The sequence below is a fragment of the Rhamphochromis longiceps genome, linkage group LG15, assembly GCF_057381845.1.
Source record: "Rhamphochromis longiceps isolate RC_006_pf linkage group LG15, R_longiceps_female_GT1.1, whole genome shotgun sequence".
Lineage (NCBI taxonomy): Eukaryota > Metazoa > Chordata > Actinopteri > Cichliformes > Cichlidae > Rhamphochromis > Rhamphochromis longiceps.
Genome location: NC_140571.1, coordinates 1,259,187 through 1,278,213, shown reverse-complemented (window position 1 = coordinate 1,278,213; position 19,027 = coordinate 1,259,187). Strand labels below are relative to the sequence as shown.

The following is a 19,027-nucleotide window of genomic DNA, read 5'->3' as shown; positions in this document are numbered from 1 at the left end:
GACGGTTCAATATTCTTTTGTCAGGGAACTAAACCCAACAGGGAGACAATAACAATAAATCAGACTGATAAATATAGTAATAGTTTATGATCTCTTGGTGATGCATCCACACAGCCCCCCCGAGGTCAAGGTCTCCTTGCATAAGAGCCCTGCAGGACACTCTGTTCTGCCTCTCTGTTGTTATCAAAGGCACATTTGCTATTGGCTGTGCATCTCTCCAGTACACGAGCACAGGGTGCAGAGGTCAGTCTGAGCCTGTGATCCGCCCTTCAAAGCGCTCGAGGTCTGTAACAACAAGGCTTTAGCTTTGACGTGTTTCATACGGTTTCCATCGCTCTGGCACCGGGAGGGGGGGGGGCCTCACCTTTCATGCATTCCTTCGCCAACAGCGTGAGATGTAAGCAAAGATACCCTAGCCTCGCTTTGCTCTACGGCTGTTTACATCACCACGCCACTGGAGGTCCTGCTTCATCGAGCTCGAGAGCAGGAGAGGAGAAAACATGCATAATCAATCGGGGGGGTGGGGAGGTTGCAGCGTGTCTGCTTGCGTGTGCGTGCGCTCTTACATAAAACGCTCAGTGACGTGCCAGATACAGACACTGAGCCGGCGCAAATCTGTGGCTGCTCCTGCGTCCAAGGCCCCGGGGTTCAAACAGACAACACAAATACAAACACACACTTTGCTCTGGAAAATGCATTTTTAGTCATCCGCTCAGGTGAGTGCCGGCTGCGATATCAGCTTTGTAGCAAGGGAGCAGTGTGTGAAGAACAGTCAGTGAACAAGAAGAGCTCACCTAAGACGCGAGTGTCGTTTTCATAGTAAGTAGAATTATTTTTGTGAAATCAAAGCTGCTTTTCATTTTGTTGATTGATGAAACCTCCGTCCTCACACAGTCAAACATCTGTTTCTTTCTTCTACACTAGCATCTTAGGGAGCGCAGGTAAATGGAAAGATTAAAAAACTAATTTCTGAGGTCAAAGTCACTTATTTATTACAAGAATAAGAACACAATCCGATTTTCTCTGATATTATAACGTCTTATGAAACAAACTGGAAAAATTGTTCTGAAAAAACTTGAGAGATGTTTGAAACTTTTGGGAATAATAACCTGAGCTTAGGTTAGACTTTAACATCAAACATACAAAATCTTCTGAGTCTTGCAAATGTATCTCAGAGAACATCCATATTTTTTCTTTTCTCATAAATGTAAATCAAATCAAATCAAAATTTATTTATATAGCACATATTAAAACAACAGTGTTGACCATAGTGCTTCACAGTCAATAAAACTGTGACAAGTCGTAACAAGGTTTCCGTAGGTGAACCTGCGGAAGGATCATTACTGTACAACTGTAATCTTAGATGGTGCAGATGTTCTTCTTTTTGTCCTGTATCCCAGTTTATACAGCACCAAATCACAGCCTTTATCCTGGAAGCTCTTGGCGACAGTGGGAAGGAAAAACTCCCACAGCCTTCAGACATTACTAGATTTTTCTCTACGGTACCATCGGGGAGAAATGTACTAAAGCTTACTGAAAACACGTCAGCGCTCTGCTTTGCGCCCTCCTGCTGTCACTTTATGCTGACCTGTAAAACAACATGTGTTTGCTGTCGTCTTAAACCACACGTGCTGTTACCATAGTAGCCAGGAGTGCAGTTTTTTTAAGATGACGATTTTAAGTAAGCAAGTTTGCTTTGATTAGAGGGGGAGGATTTTAAAATAAGGACTAAATATTGGGCCTTGAGCAAGAGAAGCCACTTCACAGAGCCATAAACCAGTCCCACCAGTGTCTGTTACGACACCACATACAAACGATACGAAAGCCTGCTTTGAGAAGCTGGCGAGATGTCCCGCTGCAGTCCAGAAATCGGCCTGAAAAGCCCGTTCCTGGGCTGCTTGTGCATTGAGAGGAATTTGGCACTAACCTGTCTCCAACCCTGGTTATCAGTGGTTACAAAACACCCATCTGGCAGCAGCAACTCTGCATTAGGAGCATAAATGACAGCACAACAGCAGATGGCACTGTTGAGGTGTGGAAGCATATTTAATGCCCGAGGGAGCGAGTGAGGAGAACAGCTATTGGCAACGAGGAAAGAATGAATAAACGCATCATGTTGCTTCCATAGCAAAATTCCTAAACAATAATCCAGATTAAAACTCTTCATTCTGATACATAAATATCAGATATACATATATGTGTGTGTATTAGTCGGTCTTATCCACCATTATTCCTCCGTGTCTCTCATCAGACACAGAAAAGCTAGTAAGAGGTGCAGGAGTGAGTCACTGCCAGCTTTGGCAGGTGGACCTGAGGGCTACCCTCTGCGCCGTGTGACGTAGTTCAAAGCGAAGCAGAACAACAGGGCAGAAATAAAAGGACGACTGTTTTATCTTCCCTTTGCCAGTGGTGAGTCTAAAATGGTCTTTTAAGAGCTTGGCAGATAAATCCACAGCAGCTTGTGCTTTTTTGAAGGCGTCTTTTAAACAAAAGCTCACGATCGAGCTTCTCCTGCTTAGCCGGGGCCAGGAGAAGAAGAAAGGAGGCGAGGGAAGAAAGAGATGTAGCGTTTGAGAGGGAGGGAGGGGGAGAGGCAGGGAGGGGGAGAGGCAAGGAGGGGGAGAGGCAAGGCAATTTTATTGGTGTAGCACACTTTCAGCACAAGGCAATTCAAGGTGCGTTACATGATTAAAATAAAACATGAAACATTATAAAAGTAAAATACAAGAAAACATTTACAATAAAACAATAATCAAGACAATAATTTATATGAAAAATTAAAACAAACCAGTAGAGAGCCATAATAGGATCAGTTACTCATAAGCAAGTCTAAATAAGTAAGTTTTAATTTTAGAGTTAAAAGAGTTCAGTGTCTCTGCAGCTTTGCAGTCTCCTGATAGTTCCAGATGTGAGGGGCATAGAAACTAAAAGCTGCTTCTCCAGGTTTAGTTCTGGTTCTGGGGACGGTCAGTAAACGAGAGCTGGAGCACCCGACTGATCTGGATGGTTTGTACCATGACAGCAGATCCCTAATGTACTCTGGCGCTAACCCATTCAAGCATTTATAAACTAATAAAAGCACTTTAAGGTCTATTCTGTGAGCTACAGGGAGCCAGTGTAATGGCTTTAGAACTGGAGTAATGTGCTCTATTTTCTTGGTTCTAGTGAGAACACGAGCAGCAGCGTTCTGGATCAGCTGCAGTTGTCTGATTGGTTTTCTGGGTAAACCTGTGAAGATACTGTTACAGTAATCAAGGAGATAAATGCATGGATGAGTTTTTCTAGGTCTAATTGTGCCATCAGTCCTTTAATCCTAGAAATGTTCCTCAGGTGATAGGAGGCTGACTTTGTTATAACTTTGATGTGGCCCTGGAGGTTCAGGTCTGAGTCCATTATTACACCTAAAGTTCTGGCCTGGTCGGTAGTTTCTAGTTGGACCAGCTTGAGCTGATTACTGATATTTAATCGCTCTTTTTTGGGTCCAAAGAGAAGTACTTCAGTTTTGTTATTGTTCAGTTGAAGGAACTTATGAGACATCCAGTTATTAATTTGGATAGGTTCAACATCACCTGGTGACATTGAGATATAAAGTTAAGTATCGTCTGCATAATTGTGGTAGTTAATATGGTGGTTATAATCTGGCTTAACGGGAGCATGTAAATGCTAAATAAGAGGGGCCCTAGGACGGAGCCCTGGGGGACCCCGCATGTGATTTCTATATTTTGTGATGAAAATTGGCTAATTGACACAGAAGTTCCTGTTCTTAAGGCCGGACTTGAGGCGGTGAGGAAATACCACACAACGGGGAAAAGCCCCAACAACAACACAACAACAACACACGACCTCCTCTGAGTTCTCTCTGGATGTCTGCAGCACGCTTCATTACTTGCATTGTGCTTCCATTTTACACGACTCATCAAACATCCTGGGCTTCTTCCTCCTCGAGCATGAATTCATTATTCATGACTGCTCAGTCATGTTTGAGTCTGTGCGTGCGTGCACACATGGAAAAGCCCGGTCCTGACTCTGCACGTTCACGGCTCTGTCGCCTCTGCTGCCACGGTGTTGTTTCCATCTGACTTAGAGAGGGCTAACACACCCACACGATGTCTTAATGGCTTCTATCATCTCCCCCGTATGAGCCTATTTATAAAAGTCAGGGATGTAATTTTGACGTGTGCTCGTTCTCACCCTGAGGTGCATGCCAACGTACAGCTAGCTGCACTCTGGAGGCTACACGTCTGTAACCTACTTTAGGAGCACCTGCCTTACACGCACTGAAGTGCTGCCAGCTGACTGCTCTAATTTTAAGTAATCAGTAGTGCTCTGATTTGATGTGTTGCGTGCTGTGGTGTCGCAATTACATGAACAGCAGCAACCTTCTCCTCTCTCGATCCACTTCTCACAGGTACGGGCGTCCTGCCTGCTCTCTGAGTTTGCTCGGAGGGTAACTAGTCTGTCCGGCAGAAAAAAACAAAGACAACACGTCCAGCAAAAATGCCTTGTTGATGTCAGTGGTCAGAGGGAAACAGGCAACAGTAACTCAAACCGAGGTATGCAGAAGAGCATCTCTGATTGCACAACATGTCAAACCTTATAAATGGTAAAAGGCCTGTATTTGTATAGCGCTTTACACATCCAGTCATCCACCCATTGGTGATGGTGATGGCAGCTACATTGTAGCCACAGCCACCCTGGGGCGCACTAACAGAGGCGAGGCTGCCGGACACTGGCGCCACCGGGCCCTCTGACCACCACCAGTAGGCAACGGGTGAAGTGTCTTGCCCAAGGACACAACGACCGAGACTGTCCGAGCCGGGGCTCGAACCGGCAACCTTCCGATTACAAGTTCAAACTCTTGAGCCACGATCGCCCCTTATACTTCTAACAAACTGACTCTTTGTTGTATCGCTTGGTATTTTTCACTTGCTGTGGATGTAAACATTACAACAGTACGATTGCAGGTCAGTAACAATCTCACGGCCCTCATAAGAAACCACAGGTCTAAAATCCCAGAGCATGACAACTTCCCACCTCTCGTGACTCAACTTTGGGAGTCATGGAAGAGCGGCGAGGCGTCCTCCGTGATGCATCACACCATCCTCGTGGTGAGTATTGAGATGGAGGTACAAGGTAGCACCTTTGCAAACATCTCTTGCCCATAGGCCAGAATTTTAACAACATGAAGCCGTTTCATGGGTCCATCCTGTCTTGTATTAATGGTGCAGGCTGCTGCAGGTAGCGTAACAGTGTTGAGATATTTTCCTTGCACACTTTGGGCCCACAGTACCAGCTGAGGATCATGTCAACACCACAGCCTACCTGAGTATTGCTGCGGATCGTGTTCATCCCTTTACGACCACATCTTCCGATGGCTGCTTCCAGGAGATCATTCCACTTTCTTGAACATGACGCTGTACTTCACTGTAGTTCGTTCAAATGGCCTCCACAGTCACCAGATCTCAATCCAGCAGAGCACCGTTGTTGGATGTGATGGAACGGAAGATTTGCATCACATGCACCAAACAAATCTGCAGCAACAGTGTGATCCTGTCATTTCAATATGGACCAAGATCTCGAAGGAATGTTTCCAGCACCTTGTTAAATCTGTGCCATATAAAATGAAGACAAACGAGCTTCCAACCTGGTACCAGCCAAGAGTATCTAATGAAGAGCCCCTGAGTGCATGTGCGCAGTTCTGATATTTCAAAAGCGTACGGACATCACACGCGCTCCACTACAGTAGCTTTGCATGACAATGGTTCAAATGAATCCTTATTCACCTTACACTGTGGAGCAGGTGTATGCCTGATCTGCTCTACCTGACATCATACGTGACATAACTTGTTTGGCTCATAGGCGTACTTACATCGACCTCAGTATCTGACACGTTGATCAGTTTGCGTACCTACCATCAGAACAGTACAGAGAATCTGGAAAAACATAGCAGATCCCTTTATAATTCTGCAGTTGTATTCATGTTTTATATCCAAGTCTGTTGATTATTATCATCGTCATTATAAAGTCTTACTTTACAGCTCAGGGACATAAATATCTAAACTTTCTCCAATTCTTCAGACTAAAAGAGAAGCTAACGCACTTACTGATGCATAGTGGCCACATGTAGGCTAGGCTATATGTCACGTTCTATGTAAGTACTGAGGCGTAGGCTTTATGGGTGCTTATACGTGATGTTCTGCAGCACTTATCACGTCAGTCACAGCAGTTTGAATCGGTCCAGATTTGCCTCCATAATTAAATGCTTTTGGAAAAACAAACTTCATTCTGGGAATCTGTTGGCTTTATTATCTGACATGGCATACCCACGGGGAAGGAAATTCAGATGCTGCTGATTGAGAGACCCTCACTGCATAACCACCAATTTAATAATGTGTTTATCTTACTGCTCAAATCATATCGATGCAATTATGGCACAAACTGAAGCATGACACGAGCTGTTGTGTGGTTGGGATCATTTTGTGACAGAACAAAGGTCTCATCGCTGTAATGGCTTCACTTTTGTAACGGTCTGACGATAGTTTCTCTCTTGCAGTCATGACAAGTAAACCAGACTGGACAGCTGGGTCAGCGAGGACAGATAAAAAGATGGCAGTGAGTAAAATCTGAAACAGTGGACTCGAACAGCAGGTTCTACAGCACCACAGTGAGTGCAGGATTTGTGTTTGTGAGGGGGTCATCAGGATAAACCTGGATTTCACTGAGTCCAAGTCCAAGCATAGAGGTAGACGTGAGTGTAATAGATCCTCTCCAACAATAATTATATTTTTTCTTGAACAGTTTTAAAGCCTGAAAAGCTCACGATGCACATCTTATCCTATTTTTAAAGGTCCATGTGTTTGAGAATGTGCATGCCTTTTGAAAACTGGTAAATATAATATGTGTGTATAAAATCTTGACTTCTTCCACATGAAAGTCAGGGGTCAGAACGATGGGGCTGCGGCGTCTCTCTCTTGGGTGGAGCTTGCTGACATGGTGGTTTGCACTCTTGTTAACCAGCTGAAGGTCACTCTGGCTGCCACGGCGGGATTTAGCCTGCACCGTGACACTAATAGCCTTGTTCACCACTCGTCTGTGATAGAGGATGTGCCAGTGTGCGGCTCAGTCTGAATATAATTTCCCCTGCTGAACGGACCCCATTATCGCTCTCCATGCATCTAAAGGCCCTCACTTACTTCCTCTTCTCTTGCTCCCACACCTCAGCAGCAGCAGTGAGGTGCCCTCAAAGTTACTGAATAATTCAATTACATTTTTACAGTCCGGACCGAGGCGCCGCAAAGAGGCCAGAGAGCAGCCGGAAGGCTTAAAAGCAATTCATTATTCCGAGTCGCCATCTGTGCGTCGGCCTTTTCGCTCTCTCTGTTTCGACGTGCCTCTGCAAGCACATTCACGTGTCCGTTACAGCTCTACAGCTTCTAGTGCATCTGATCTGCAACACTCGGAGCAATTAACACCAATTTTCTGTTCTGAAGGACTCGCGGTGTAGAAACCACTGTTTGTCTTTGTGAAAATTACAGTCTGCTTACTCAGTGTCAGATTCTCCTCCCTGTGTGCTTTCCAAACATTGTAAACTACTCGTGTTCATAATGAGTGAGTCATTTAGTCTCCAGTTTATCATCGTCATTTGTCTGCTTCGCGGTTCCTGAGCAGCTTCGAGAGCATCGGGATTGTTTCTATATTTGTGCAACTCGTGAACTGAAGTCGACACGAAGTATTTCATGCTGTCGATGGAATCTCTGCCTTTCAGGAGCCGCAGTGTGTAGCATTCAGCACTGTGTGTGTGTGCGCTTTGTTGTGACAACGATGGAGAATGGCATGAGCGCTTCTGAGATGACAAAAGCTATTTTTAGTGCACGGCAGCCACAAGCCTCCTTGGAAGGGAGGTGAGAGAGGAAGTGGGCAAAGATGGAGGAAATAACAAAGGGGAAGATGCAGAAAGGAAGGAGGGAGAATGGCAGGAATCGACATGGGAATCAAATAGGAAATTATAATAATTTGATATTCTTTGTGCATGTTCGAGGGGCTGTAAGAGCTTTGGTGTTGTCCTGCTCCGTGTATCGTTTTGTTACATTTATTATTTTACAGTAAAATTATAGTAACACATTTTTTCAATCTTTCTAAACCAGAATAACAGAACATCAAAGAATTTACAGAAAATAGCGCGAGAACGATCCGTAAAAATGTAACACGTGCAAATAAAAGACAAAACACAAAGACGACATTATGAACCGTTACACAAAAGCCTGTACAAGTGTGTAGGGCTGCAGCGTTTGATTATTTTAGTAATCGAGTATTCTATTGATTATTTCATTAAGTAACTGGATAAGAAAACAGCCTTGTTGTGAACTCCATGCTCTGTCGGGATTGCTGCAGGTAGTTGCTGGATGGGAAAGCGGTGGTCCTGCGGCCCAGTCCTGGATTACTGTCCCCGCTAAGCCTCGGACAGCTCGCACTCAGGGCGTGGAGGCGGCTCGGTGCCAGGCTGCCCTGTGTGTGCTTTGGTGGCGTACGTCAGGCGTATCGGGCCGATTAGCAGGACAGACCAGCTGTTTGTCACCTTCCATTCCCGAATCCTGGGCAGAGCCCTGTCTAAGTTGCTGTTGTCCCGCTGGGTCGTGGAGGCCATTCGGCAGGCGTAAGCGTCTTCAGGAGTTTCTGGAGCGTGGGTGCACTCGACTCGAAGGGTGGCCACATCGTGGGGCTTGTTGAGGGGAGCCTTCCTCTCATTTGTGCAGCGGTCAACTAGTTTTACGGCTTGAATGCGCAGCCAGACCCTCTTTCGGGTAGCAGGTGCCGGGTGCCCCTCAGCGACAGCCTACATCTAAATGGTCAGCCTAGTGTTTTGCGGTCAGACCATAGCGGCTGGCTCTGTTGCAGGACTTGAGGCCAGGATTGCGTCTGGCAGACGGCTTTGCCTTTTGCATCTGGTGTGGCCTTCACCGGGCCGTCCTGTGTAGATGTAAATCTTAAATAGTTTGTTTGCAACACTGCGATGGGTGTGGGCTGCACCGTCTCCTCATGGGGTGTCTTAAAGAGTTACTTAGTGAGTTATGTTGGGTAATCACAGCAGGCTAAATCATGCACTGCTTTCTCCTTGCAGCAGCAGCAGCAGTGCATTGAGCCTACGCTACACAGCTGTGTGCCGTTGTCTACAGTTTGTGGCACAGCGAGTAGATAGTGCTTCCCCGAGCTGTTTGCAGCCAGACAGAGAGACACTGGTAAGCATCGTCACAGTCAAGTCTAATTATCATTATTATTATTTTCAATTATTTAATGAAATTCCAAATTGTCTGATTAAAATCCAATCTGTTAATATCCACCATCACCCACTCTAACGAGTTACTGCCTATCAGTAGCTGGATTACTGTTTCCATTTTGGTTGTTCCTGATTTTGCACCCTTCGTCCAAAACGTGGTGATTTGTTTTTGTGTCATTTGTTTTCCATTTTTGTAGCTAGAAAAACAAAAAATCTTCACTGTAACTAAGGTTGATACTGGTCCACGCTGACACATCCCAACAATTAGTGATGTAGCAGCCTCTTAAAATATTCACATTTTGTTGTGCAGTACAGAGATCTCTCAGCTCCAAGCTGCTTGGCTGTCACAGAATTATTAAATATGTATACGCCCAAGACTTTTATTTGTTTTTGTACAAGTGTGCGCTGTCACATCTATGCCAAACGATCTCCTATAGCTAATTTTCCATGTCAATCTGAGGCTGCAGCGCGGTCGTTTCAGTCTTTGTCTCCTGTGATTAGGGGACATATGTTTCCTCGCAGAGACGGGCTGTTGGCCAGATGATGTCAGTGTCCTTCTGTCACTCCATTTACCTTCCTCGCATTCAGCCCTCCGATCCGTCTTTCTGTCTGTTTGTGGGGAACACGGGGAGCCTCGCAGTCTGCTGAACGGTGCACACAAACACACATGCGCGCGCATCACACCCGTCGACAGGAAAAGCCTTGAGGCTATGAAAGCGTGACGCGACTGAGCAGAATCCATCCATACATCTGCTGCATATTCAGGTCAGCATCTGGCTGAGCGTGGGCCAGCGTTACAACAATGCATCAATCGCCTCCCGCGCAGCCACAAAGCACACGTATGATGTCTCCGTGTATATTTCCCTGGTTTTAGGGATTATGAGGACCTCGTTAAATGCATTTAGCAAACACTCAAACTGGTTTCGCTTTCTGTCTTTTTGCTGTTTTAATGCAGGAGTCAGCCACAGACGACTGGAAGGGAAAAGACAGAGTTTCTGTTTGCAGCAGAAACCACAATGAAGGCCATTATACTGATGCTGCCTTATCACAATAAGTCTATTGATGCTCACTGGATGTTACTTGGCAAACAACACAATAACACACAGACACACAACACCAAGAAGGTATGAATCCTGTTTTGCAAGTGTTTGGATCACTGTTAAACGTGCGCATTTCTGTGCATGTGTGCGCATGTGTGTGTGCATGTGTGTGTGCATGTGTGTGTGCGCATGTGTGTGTGCATGTGTGTGTGCGTGTGTGACTGCATGTGTGTGCATGTGTGTGTGCATGTGTGTGTGCGTGTGTGTGCATGTGTGTGTGTGTGTGCATGTGTGTGCATGTGTGTGTGCATGTGTGTGTGCATGTGTGTGCATGTGTGTGCATGTGTGTGTGCATGTGTGTGTGCATGTGAGTGCATGTGTGTGTGCATGTGTGTGCATGTGTGTGCATGTGTGTGCGTGTGTGTGCATGTGTGTGTGCATGTGAGTGCATGTGTGTGTGCATGTGTGTGTGCATGTGTGTGCATGTGTGTGCTGTGTGTGCATGTGTGTGCATGTGTGTGCATGTGTGTGCGTGTGTGTGCATGTGTGTGTGCATGTGAGTGCATGTGTGTGTGCATGTGTGTGCATGTGAGTGCATGTGTGTGTGCATGTGTGTGTGCATGTGTGTGTGCATGCTTCAAGCACAAAAACAAAAAATTTTGCAGTGACAAAAATCTATCACCTCTTTGTTTCTGCGAGTGTCATTATCCTGTTACAAATAGCTCACGGAGCAGCTGGCATGTCATGGATGACAAATTTCACACACTGTGGCATGGACGCACTCGAGTGCGAGTTGGCACAGAAGCCTGCGATCAATTTTTATGTCGCTGTCTGGTGTTGGCAGTGCCGCTAAACGTGAAGATCCGCTGGGACGCGATGGCTGCAACGAGTCATTTCAGCGACCTGGGACAGTTTGACAGGATCTGTGGATTCCACAGGCTCCGTATGATCTCCGGCTCTTTGTGACTCAGACTCTGCTTTGTGTCCTGCTTGGCTGCAACTGGAACAAACTAAACATCATGTTGAATTTAATAAGTCATGAAATGAACAGCTGACAGAATGTGTTTACTGTGGCAATGACTCACATTATAAAAATGCTTTCCTATAGTTGCCTTTACAACTGGCCTCCAATGGCTGCACATTGTTGGGTAAACTTTTCCTTACAGCTAAACTAACTTTTACGTACAGAAGACAACCAGCCTCAGTTTCACATCATCCTAGCGAGTGTGATTTATAAGAAAGATCAAATATGTGGATATAAGAGAACATATGATGGTTTCCCTGTTTTCTGTCATGTATATTGTTACAGTGCTGGATGCTTGTACTGAATCCCTGCGAGCTACAATCTAAACGCTTTGTGTTAGACAGTCCTCCATACTGTTGGCTCTGTATGACATCACACAGACAGGATAACCCTAATACGGTCATTTCAGCCAAATAGAAGCTTAGTCACCACCTGTGGTTCAAACTTTCTGCCAATCAGAAGAAGGTTCCCTTTTATTTAATCCACAAGCAGTTGGTTTGTGGATTAACATAGTGGGTGTTTTCTGAATAACTCTGATTTCATTCACTCTTCATATAAACTGCATTTAAATGGATAAATTCCATTTCATTTACCGCACTAATGCACATTTGCATTGTGCCATTATCATTTGGACATTTCATCCAATTTTACAATCTAAAATCTAAACGTGACTCAATGTGATTTCCTATCTTTCAAACGTATAAAAGCGACGGCTTCAAAGAAGCATAATTCAGCACATTTAATGAGACGTTCTCTAATGATAATGCAGCTCGTTCATAACCCTCCAGCTCCAATCAAATCTAATAAGCAGAGGGAGCAATCACAGCGTTAACATGTACAGAGAAATACTGACTCGCCACACGTGTGCCCTCAGACACAGACACTGTTATTTCCAGCTGACACTCTGCACCTGCGCTCTATCGCAGTGCCTGCATCCTCCTACAAGAGCGAGAGACAAAGTGCGTGTCCAACCAAAACAGTGCATTACCTCCAGGCTGGCAGCCGAGTGTTTAGCACCCTGACAGGGAGGGCTTGTGGACGGCTGTCGCAGGCCCGTGTGGGGACGGGCAGGATGTCTCCTGCTTGTAAACGTAGGAAGCTCGACTCCAACGAGGCCTAATGACTAATAAATAATGCACGCGGGCTTCCTTTCGCTTGCTTTTACTTTTCTCATCTCTGCCCCTCTCTGCTTCTCACTTTCAGCCAACGCAAACATGCTGTCCCGCCCCCCTCCTGCTAAACACATGACCCCCCCACCCCAGCACTCCCACCCACCACGAGCCACCCAGGAACAATCTGTCCTGTTAATGTGCGGCCCTGTTTTCCCACACTTATCAGCCCTGTGGATTTAAATACAGCCGTACCGCTGATACTCTGTTGCCTGGAAACACAATACGATGCAGTAATAATAATAACAGCATTTTACCCCCAAAGCCTGCAGGACCCTTTAAACGGGGGCCACGTTGCCCCAAACTGTTCCTCTGTCGCACTGAGAGGTAAAGAGGCTTCTTTCTTTTTCCGTGGGTTTCTTTTGTGCCTGTTTCCGTCCTTCAGCAGCTCGGGTTATTTCTGCGCCGTCATTTTAAAAGATTTTCGGTGCCTTTCAGGAGACTTTAATGGAACAACTGATCCAAATGGAAAATGTCATTTCTGGCCCTGACAGACGTTCTTTGTTCGGGTTCTTTTCTCCAAGAATACCTTCACTCATCTCCAATGTTTTCTTCCTCAGTTCTTTTCTTTATAACAGCTGGTCTCAGCTGATGCATGACTTCCGACGGCATTTAGAGGAAGTGCGCCGATGACCTCACTGGCAAGGCGTGTCTTACACAACGGTAACTCCCTCAGGTTAAGAAGCATTTCCTGGCACTCCTGATGAAAGCTTCTTACTCTGGCTCAGAGTGCTTTCTTCCATGAGAACTAAAGTTAAAACACGCAGTGAACGAGGACGAGATGCTGAGATAAGCCTGATGTAACAGCAAGATAGTACGGAAGCACTCTGCTGCACTTTCATGTACTCAGTGTTTTTAGGGCTGTGCGATTCAGAAGTGGCTGCTCCTCTCACAGGGAGCTGCCGGGACTGCTTATGATCTGCCACACGTGTGAATAAATAAGTTTAGATCTGCTGGATCACTTCGAGTCATGAAAACCTTCCTTTTCCTGTCAGTAGCAGCACTCCTGCTAATAGAGAATAATTGTTAAAGTTGATATTTTTAGCCACTTTTTGCTATTTTATTGCAGTTTGTTTGTTCTTGGATCATCATTGAATGCGTTCATCCTTGTTTTGTAAGACTAAATGAAGAAATCAGGGGATAAATTCGCACTGCTGGGTCAGAGGTAATGCGATACGGTGGGATATTAGCATTAGAAGGTAATCATCTGTGATATCATCTCTGATATCAGCCTCTACGATGGTTTTCTGCCCAGATACAAAAGAGGCGAATGGGAACGTGGCAGCATGCCGGCTCAAACCCAGAAGGGTTTTTAATGGCAGCGTAATTTGCCTCAGTGGTTCTTGTGGCGATTCAGAGTACACTCAAGTGAGCCTCCAATCAGCCCTGCTCACACCAACTGTGGGAAAACTCACTAAGTACACATCATAGTGGTTTTAAAATTAACACATCTTTAATGACTAACACTGATGCCACAATATCAGCCTACCCTACTTCTCTGACTGCTGGTAGTTTTACTGTCATTATACTGCAAACCTGCTCGCATGCTAAATCTCTGCTAAACCGAACCAAAGGCACCCAGTCAACTTTCCTGTATTCAGAGCTGGGACTGGTGGACTAAAAGAAGCCTTCGACGATAAGGCTGATCTGGGAAGGCGTTAGACTCTTCAATCTTTAGAAAATCCAGCCTGTGACAGGAAACTTTGGTCATTTCAGACCAGATCCGGTGAGCACAGGACTCAAAGTCCGATTTAGTGTGTGGGGAAACCTGAAAATCCACACCGCTAGCATAGCAGCAAGGAAAATATTTCCCCTCAGAGAAGCTCCTCCCAGACTGATGTCTGTTTTCTCTGTGGGAAGGCGGTGATCACGCCTGATCTTTGTGGATTAAGCCAAACATATTAGCTCCTGTTACACGAGCTATGATGCTACAAGCGTAGAGCTCGTATGAAGGTGGAATTTGGCAAGTGATGCTAAAGAGCATCACCAGCTTAAATAGAAATTCACTCGCTGGGCTCACGTCCTCATTTTAGGTTTGACAGCGTTTTAGTAGCTAAACGTACGAGCTGAGGTGCGGTTTGGGGAACGCCTCAAAGGGGACTGCGGCGGCTCCCGGCCCAGCAGAGCCCCATGTACTAAATAGAAGTGGGAGGGAGGGTGGAGCACGAAAACGAGAACAAACAGCTTGTAGAACTGAGGGGGAACATGTGTAGATGAGAGCTGGAAGGAGCGTTTGGAGGCGTGGTCCCGCTAATAAAATAAAAAAATACTTTATCTCCAACTAATGACGGCGACTTCTGGCCGAGGTGAAGATGCACAATTACTTTGTACTTCAGTAGAATTTTCATGTATCTGTACTATTCTTGAGTATTTATGCTTTTTACACAAATATCTCTACTGTTCACGTCCCCGAGTTTTCAAAAACAGGCTTGTTACACAGAAGACCCTCCACGCGCCGCTGGGAAAAAACACATCATCGATGCATCGTCTATGGAGCCACGCTGAGGGGTCGAGGTGAGCCGGGATGATCCAGAACAGCGTTTTGGATGCAGATGTCTATAAGTTTTGGTTGCGCTACCACAAATATCAGCAAACATACATACGTGTACAGTCTGTGGCACAGTGTGTCTGCTAGCTGCAGGTCCAGCTGCTCTTTCCCAGGGAGAGAAAAGAAAAAGACGGAGGTGATATTCAAAGGTAAGGACTGGAAACGTAAAGCTTGTGTGCAAAGCCTCATTTTTGAGGCTTTTGAGAAGCTGTGCTGCTGAGGTGATGCTTTCTCACAGCGGGAAACATCCTGCCGTGCAAACCGAAGTATATTAACGTTTTGTTATCCAAAGATTGCCGGAAAAAACTGGGGAGTGTGTGCAGCTAAAGCGATTAGCCTGCAGCACTGTGGTGGAGTTTACAGTAATGTGCTGTGCTGGTGCAGAGCATCTGTGGTGGACATCATGTTAGGTTACATCAAGGGTAGCACACATCTATTTAGATTTAAGCTGATGATGCTGATTCGATTCAGTGAGCTCCACCTTTATAAAGCTTCATACTGCTTCTGGTCTCCAGATGTTCCTGCTGCTGCATACGAAGCACGTATTCAGCTCAAGAACACAAAAATAAACTTTTTGGGGAGTTTTATGTTTTAAGGTTCCCATCAGATAGAATTACTCATTAACTGGACTGGTTAAACTGGGCTGGATGAAGTGCCCAGTAAGATCCAGCTGTATGTAATACATTTGTGTTGTCATAAGGGCTCAAAACACTAAGTAAACTCTGCAGGTTCGTGTAGCTTCATTTTTCATCACAGCTTGTTCCTTCAGTTTCAAAACTACCCTGAGATGTATGAAAATGCTAAAATCAGCACACGAGCTTATTGTTTGCTTGTATATGACACTTAAATAGTTTGTTTGCTTGTTTTTTTGTGTTATAAATATGATACAACCCTCCTGTACCACGACGTGACATCACACGGTTGGACCGTGTTCTGATTTTCAACTTGAACCCGAACTTAACGTGACCGCGGAGGAAAACACGGCGAAACAAAACGTGCATCAATACGAAGACGCAGAGTTCACAGAGGTGAGGCGGTGAGAGTGGGCGGGGCCCCGGCGGCTGAGAGGAGGAGCGTTTGAGAGCGTTGCTTCTGTCATCAGCTGTTTCTGGTCCAACATATTCAAGCAACTGTAACTTCATGATGTAGTTTTTTTTATCCAGGTTTGTTTCGCCTCGACTGACAAAAACACAAAAACAAAGTGTATTTACTGGTCTTTGGTTTATTACTGGTCTTTGTGGGGGAACTCCCGAGCTCACTGAACTGGTCTCAGAGGAGACAGCGGATGGTTTACTGCCAAGCAGGGGAGCACCTAACGTTTCCCAACTCTCCCATTTCTTAAATCCAGTTTGTCTTTAGCTGTCTCTGATTTGTGGAAACAACAGCCGGCGGTATTTAGACCGCACGGATCCTCCCCTTCCTTCTCCTCTTCTCACTTCTGTTGTTTCCTCTCGCCTGGAAATGTTAACCAGAAGCTTTGTGGTGTCGTCGGGATGATTAGAAATAGCAGTTTTATAACTGGTTTATGTCATCAACCCTCCAGTGAACTGCAACCGAAGTGTAATTGCAGCATTCATAGGTGAAAATATGTGTTAAATATTTCAGATGTTTTAAGACGATTAAGCCTGTTGGCTGAAATCGTTGGTTCTTCTTCACACAGCGAGTCGAGCGTCACTCTCTGCAGCAAACTGTGCCGCTGCCTCTTTATTCTCCTCATCCAGTTCACACAGCGTCACGTCCCTCTACTGTAATCTGCCCTCGCTGTTAGCAGCCACACCAACAGCTGCTCTGTGAACGCCTGCTCGCTGAGCTACAGGAGAGTCAGTGTGTCGTGTAGTAGCACATAACACGTGTGCAGTCCATCACAATGAAAGTGAGCCAGTGGAGCCTCACCTTGACGTAGAGCTGCTGGAACTCCTCCAGGTTGAGCCGGCCGGTGGGACAGTCCTTCAGGAATCCCTTGTACCACTGCTTCAGCTCGTGCTCGTTAAACTCCGTGTTCTTCACCAGATCCTCCATCACTTCAGGGGTCAGCTTGCTGTTCTGTTTCCCCATTTTTCCTGTGACAAGCAAAGCACAAAAAGGGGGAGGGGCACACAGCATCTTTAAATTAATACAGAGCACAGAGAAGAACGTCTCCTTGTGTGAATCTGCAGGAAAAGTCTGGAGAGCGATTCATCGGAAAGCAGAGAAGTCGACACCAGAGCTGCGTCTAAAAATAAGCTTTGAAACAAATGGAGTGAAATGCTGTTTGCACCTCTTGGACAACAGGGTCAGTTTGTCAGACTCGCTGCCTTTGAGCAGCTGCTTGGCCCACTTTTGTTTACTTTGTTTTTAAAGGAAAACTCAACCACTGAAATCATCAGAGCTTCTGAATTACATTCATTAAAGAAGATTAGCCCAGATTAGCATAAATAAGAAAATCATCCTAGACGACTACAATGTGTGCGGACTACCAGTCTAGGGAAACAACATATAAAATCTTTTTTACGTAGGTGTATGCCTGTCCTGTCCTTCTTTGAATTATTTTTAAGACCACGTTACATTAAAATCTTGTTCTTCCAGTTAAACCTTTAACCACATTTCCTGTTCTGGCCTTTAGTTCCTCCTAAACAGAGAGAATCTCATCCTAAAATCCTAAAAATGAATCTCTGGCTTTTGGAAAGGGTCCCAATGACATGTTAGGCTCCTAAAGTAGTTAACCCACTGTGACTGTGACCCACTGAAACACTCAAGCATGTTTTGCTTTAAAGTGCTTTAATTTCTCCGTCTGCCCCCCAGCCGCCTCTCCTGCATCGAGCTGCCTGCATCTGCGTGATGCTGATGCTGCCACTTTATGGCCTTGATTAGCGCATTAACCAACTCATAATTATCCTAATGTGAAAAAGATGGTTTCGAGTTTTGGAACATTTCCGCTCGCTCTCCTGAGATGTTTTATTAGATCTCTTCAGCTCAAAAACCAGGGAGCACGTGAGGCAGCAACAGTGTGACGTGTGTCTCTGCGTGAGCACCTTTCTTGGCGTGTCGAGGCTTCAATATGTGGAGAAAATCAAAAGAGCTCAAACTTTAGAAAGATGATTGTTTGTATTGGCAGGGTTACACTGTGACTGTGTGGCAGAGGCAGCGCAGGGACTGGTTTAGAAAAGTGTCCCTGTGTTAAAGATCCTCTCACATCTGCCAAACAGCAGCCGCGCACTGTGAGAAGTTATTAAATTAACAAGTTTACAGTTGCCAAGTTTGCTTATTGATCATCTATTGGAGCTGATTTTGTCCCAGTGCACCGCTGCTATACCCTTGTTGCAGATCCAAAAACCTTCTTGGCTGCTAGAAGACAAGTTTATATGGAAGACGCTGACATATCTGCAAGCACTCGCTAACTAGCTGCCAGGTTATACGGTGGAGCTTTTCCACAGCAGTGGCGCCCGCCCCGATGTTTGAAGCCCTGCTGCTCACTCGCTGAACAGAAGAGAGGGCAGCAGCAGAGCAAGACCTTCATTTCATGAAGCAGCACTGTTCACAAAAGCAAAGTCAATAAAGGGCTACGAAAGGTGCTCGGTCGGCCACGAGGAGGTGAAATGAAGCATAACAGCTGTGAGTCAGAGAGATGTCAGCTCCCCAAGCTCAAAGAGTTTTTACATGTGAACCCCCAAATTAAAACAAACACATAAGCAGCGATCTGAAGCGTGCAGTGCTACCTGCAGCCATACGTGACACTGTATCGTAACGGGAAAATATAATAAGGAGAAAAACGCATTTTTATGGCATTTGAAAGTGATAACATTTTGGTTAATATGGTCACAAACATGAAAGAGTTTCAGTCCCATCTAGTTATCAGCAAACTCCATTTCACTCAAACGTCTTCCTAGAAGTTTAAAATAGGTTTGTATTGTTTCACTATGATGAAGAGCAGAGCAGCTCTTTTTTATGAGCCCTGAACCACAGGTCAGGCTATTATAATACATCGTGAAATGA

At 45.4% G+C, this 19,027-nt stretch overlaps 1 protein-coding gene and 1 long non-coding RNA gene across 2 annotated transcripts in view; one reads left to right on the top strand and one right to left on the bottom strand.

Annotated features, from left to right (window-relative positions):
* vsnl1a (visinin-like 1a) overlaps positions 1-19,027 on the bottom strand; it is a 36,392-nt gene that overhangs the window by 11,217 nt on the left and 6,148 nt on the right. The window contains exon 2 of the mRNA XM_085382034.1: positions 16,949-17,115. Coding sequence (XP_085238160.1) covers positions 16,949-17,110 — 162 coding nt within the window. The 5' untranslated portion in view covers positions 17,111-17,115. The remainder of the gene's footprint in view (positions 1-16,948; positions 17,116-19,027) is intronic.
* Positions 514-11,881, top strand: LOC146651755 (uncharacterized). Its single transcript, XR_014907566.1, has 3 exons — positions 514-819; positions 9,119-9,236; positions 10,230-11,881. It is a non-coding gene; the product is annotated as an uncharacterized LOC146651755 (long non-coding RNA).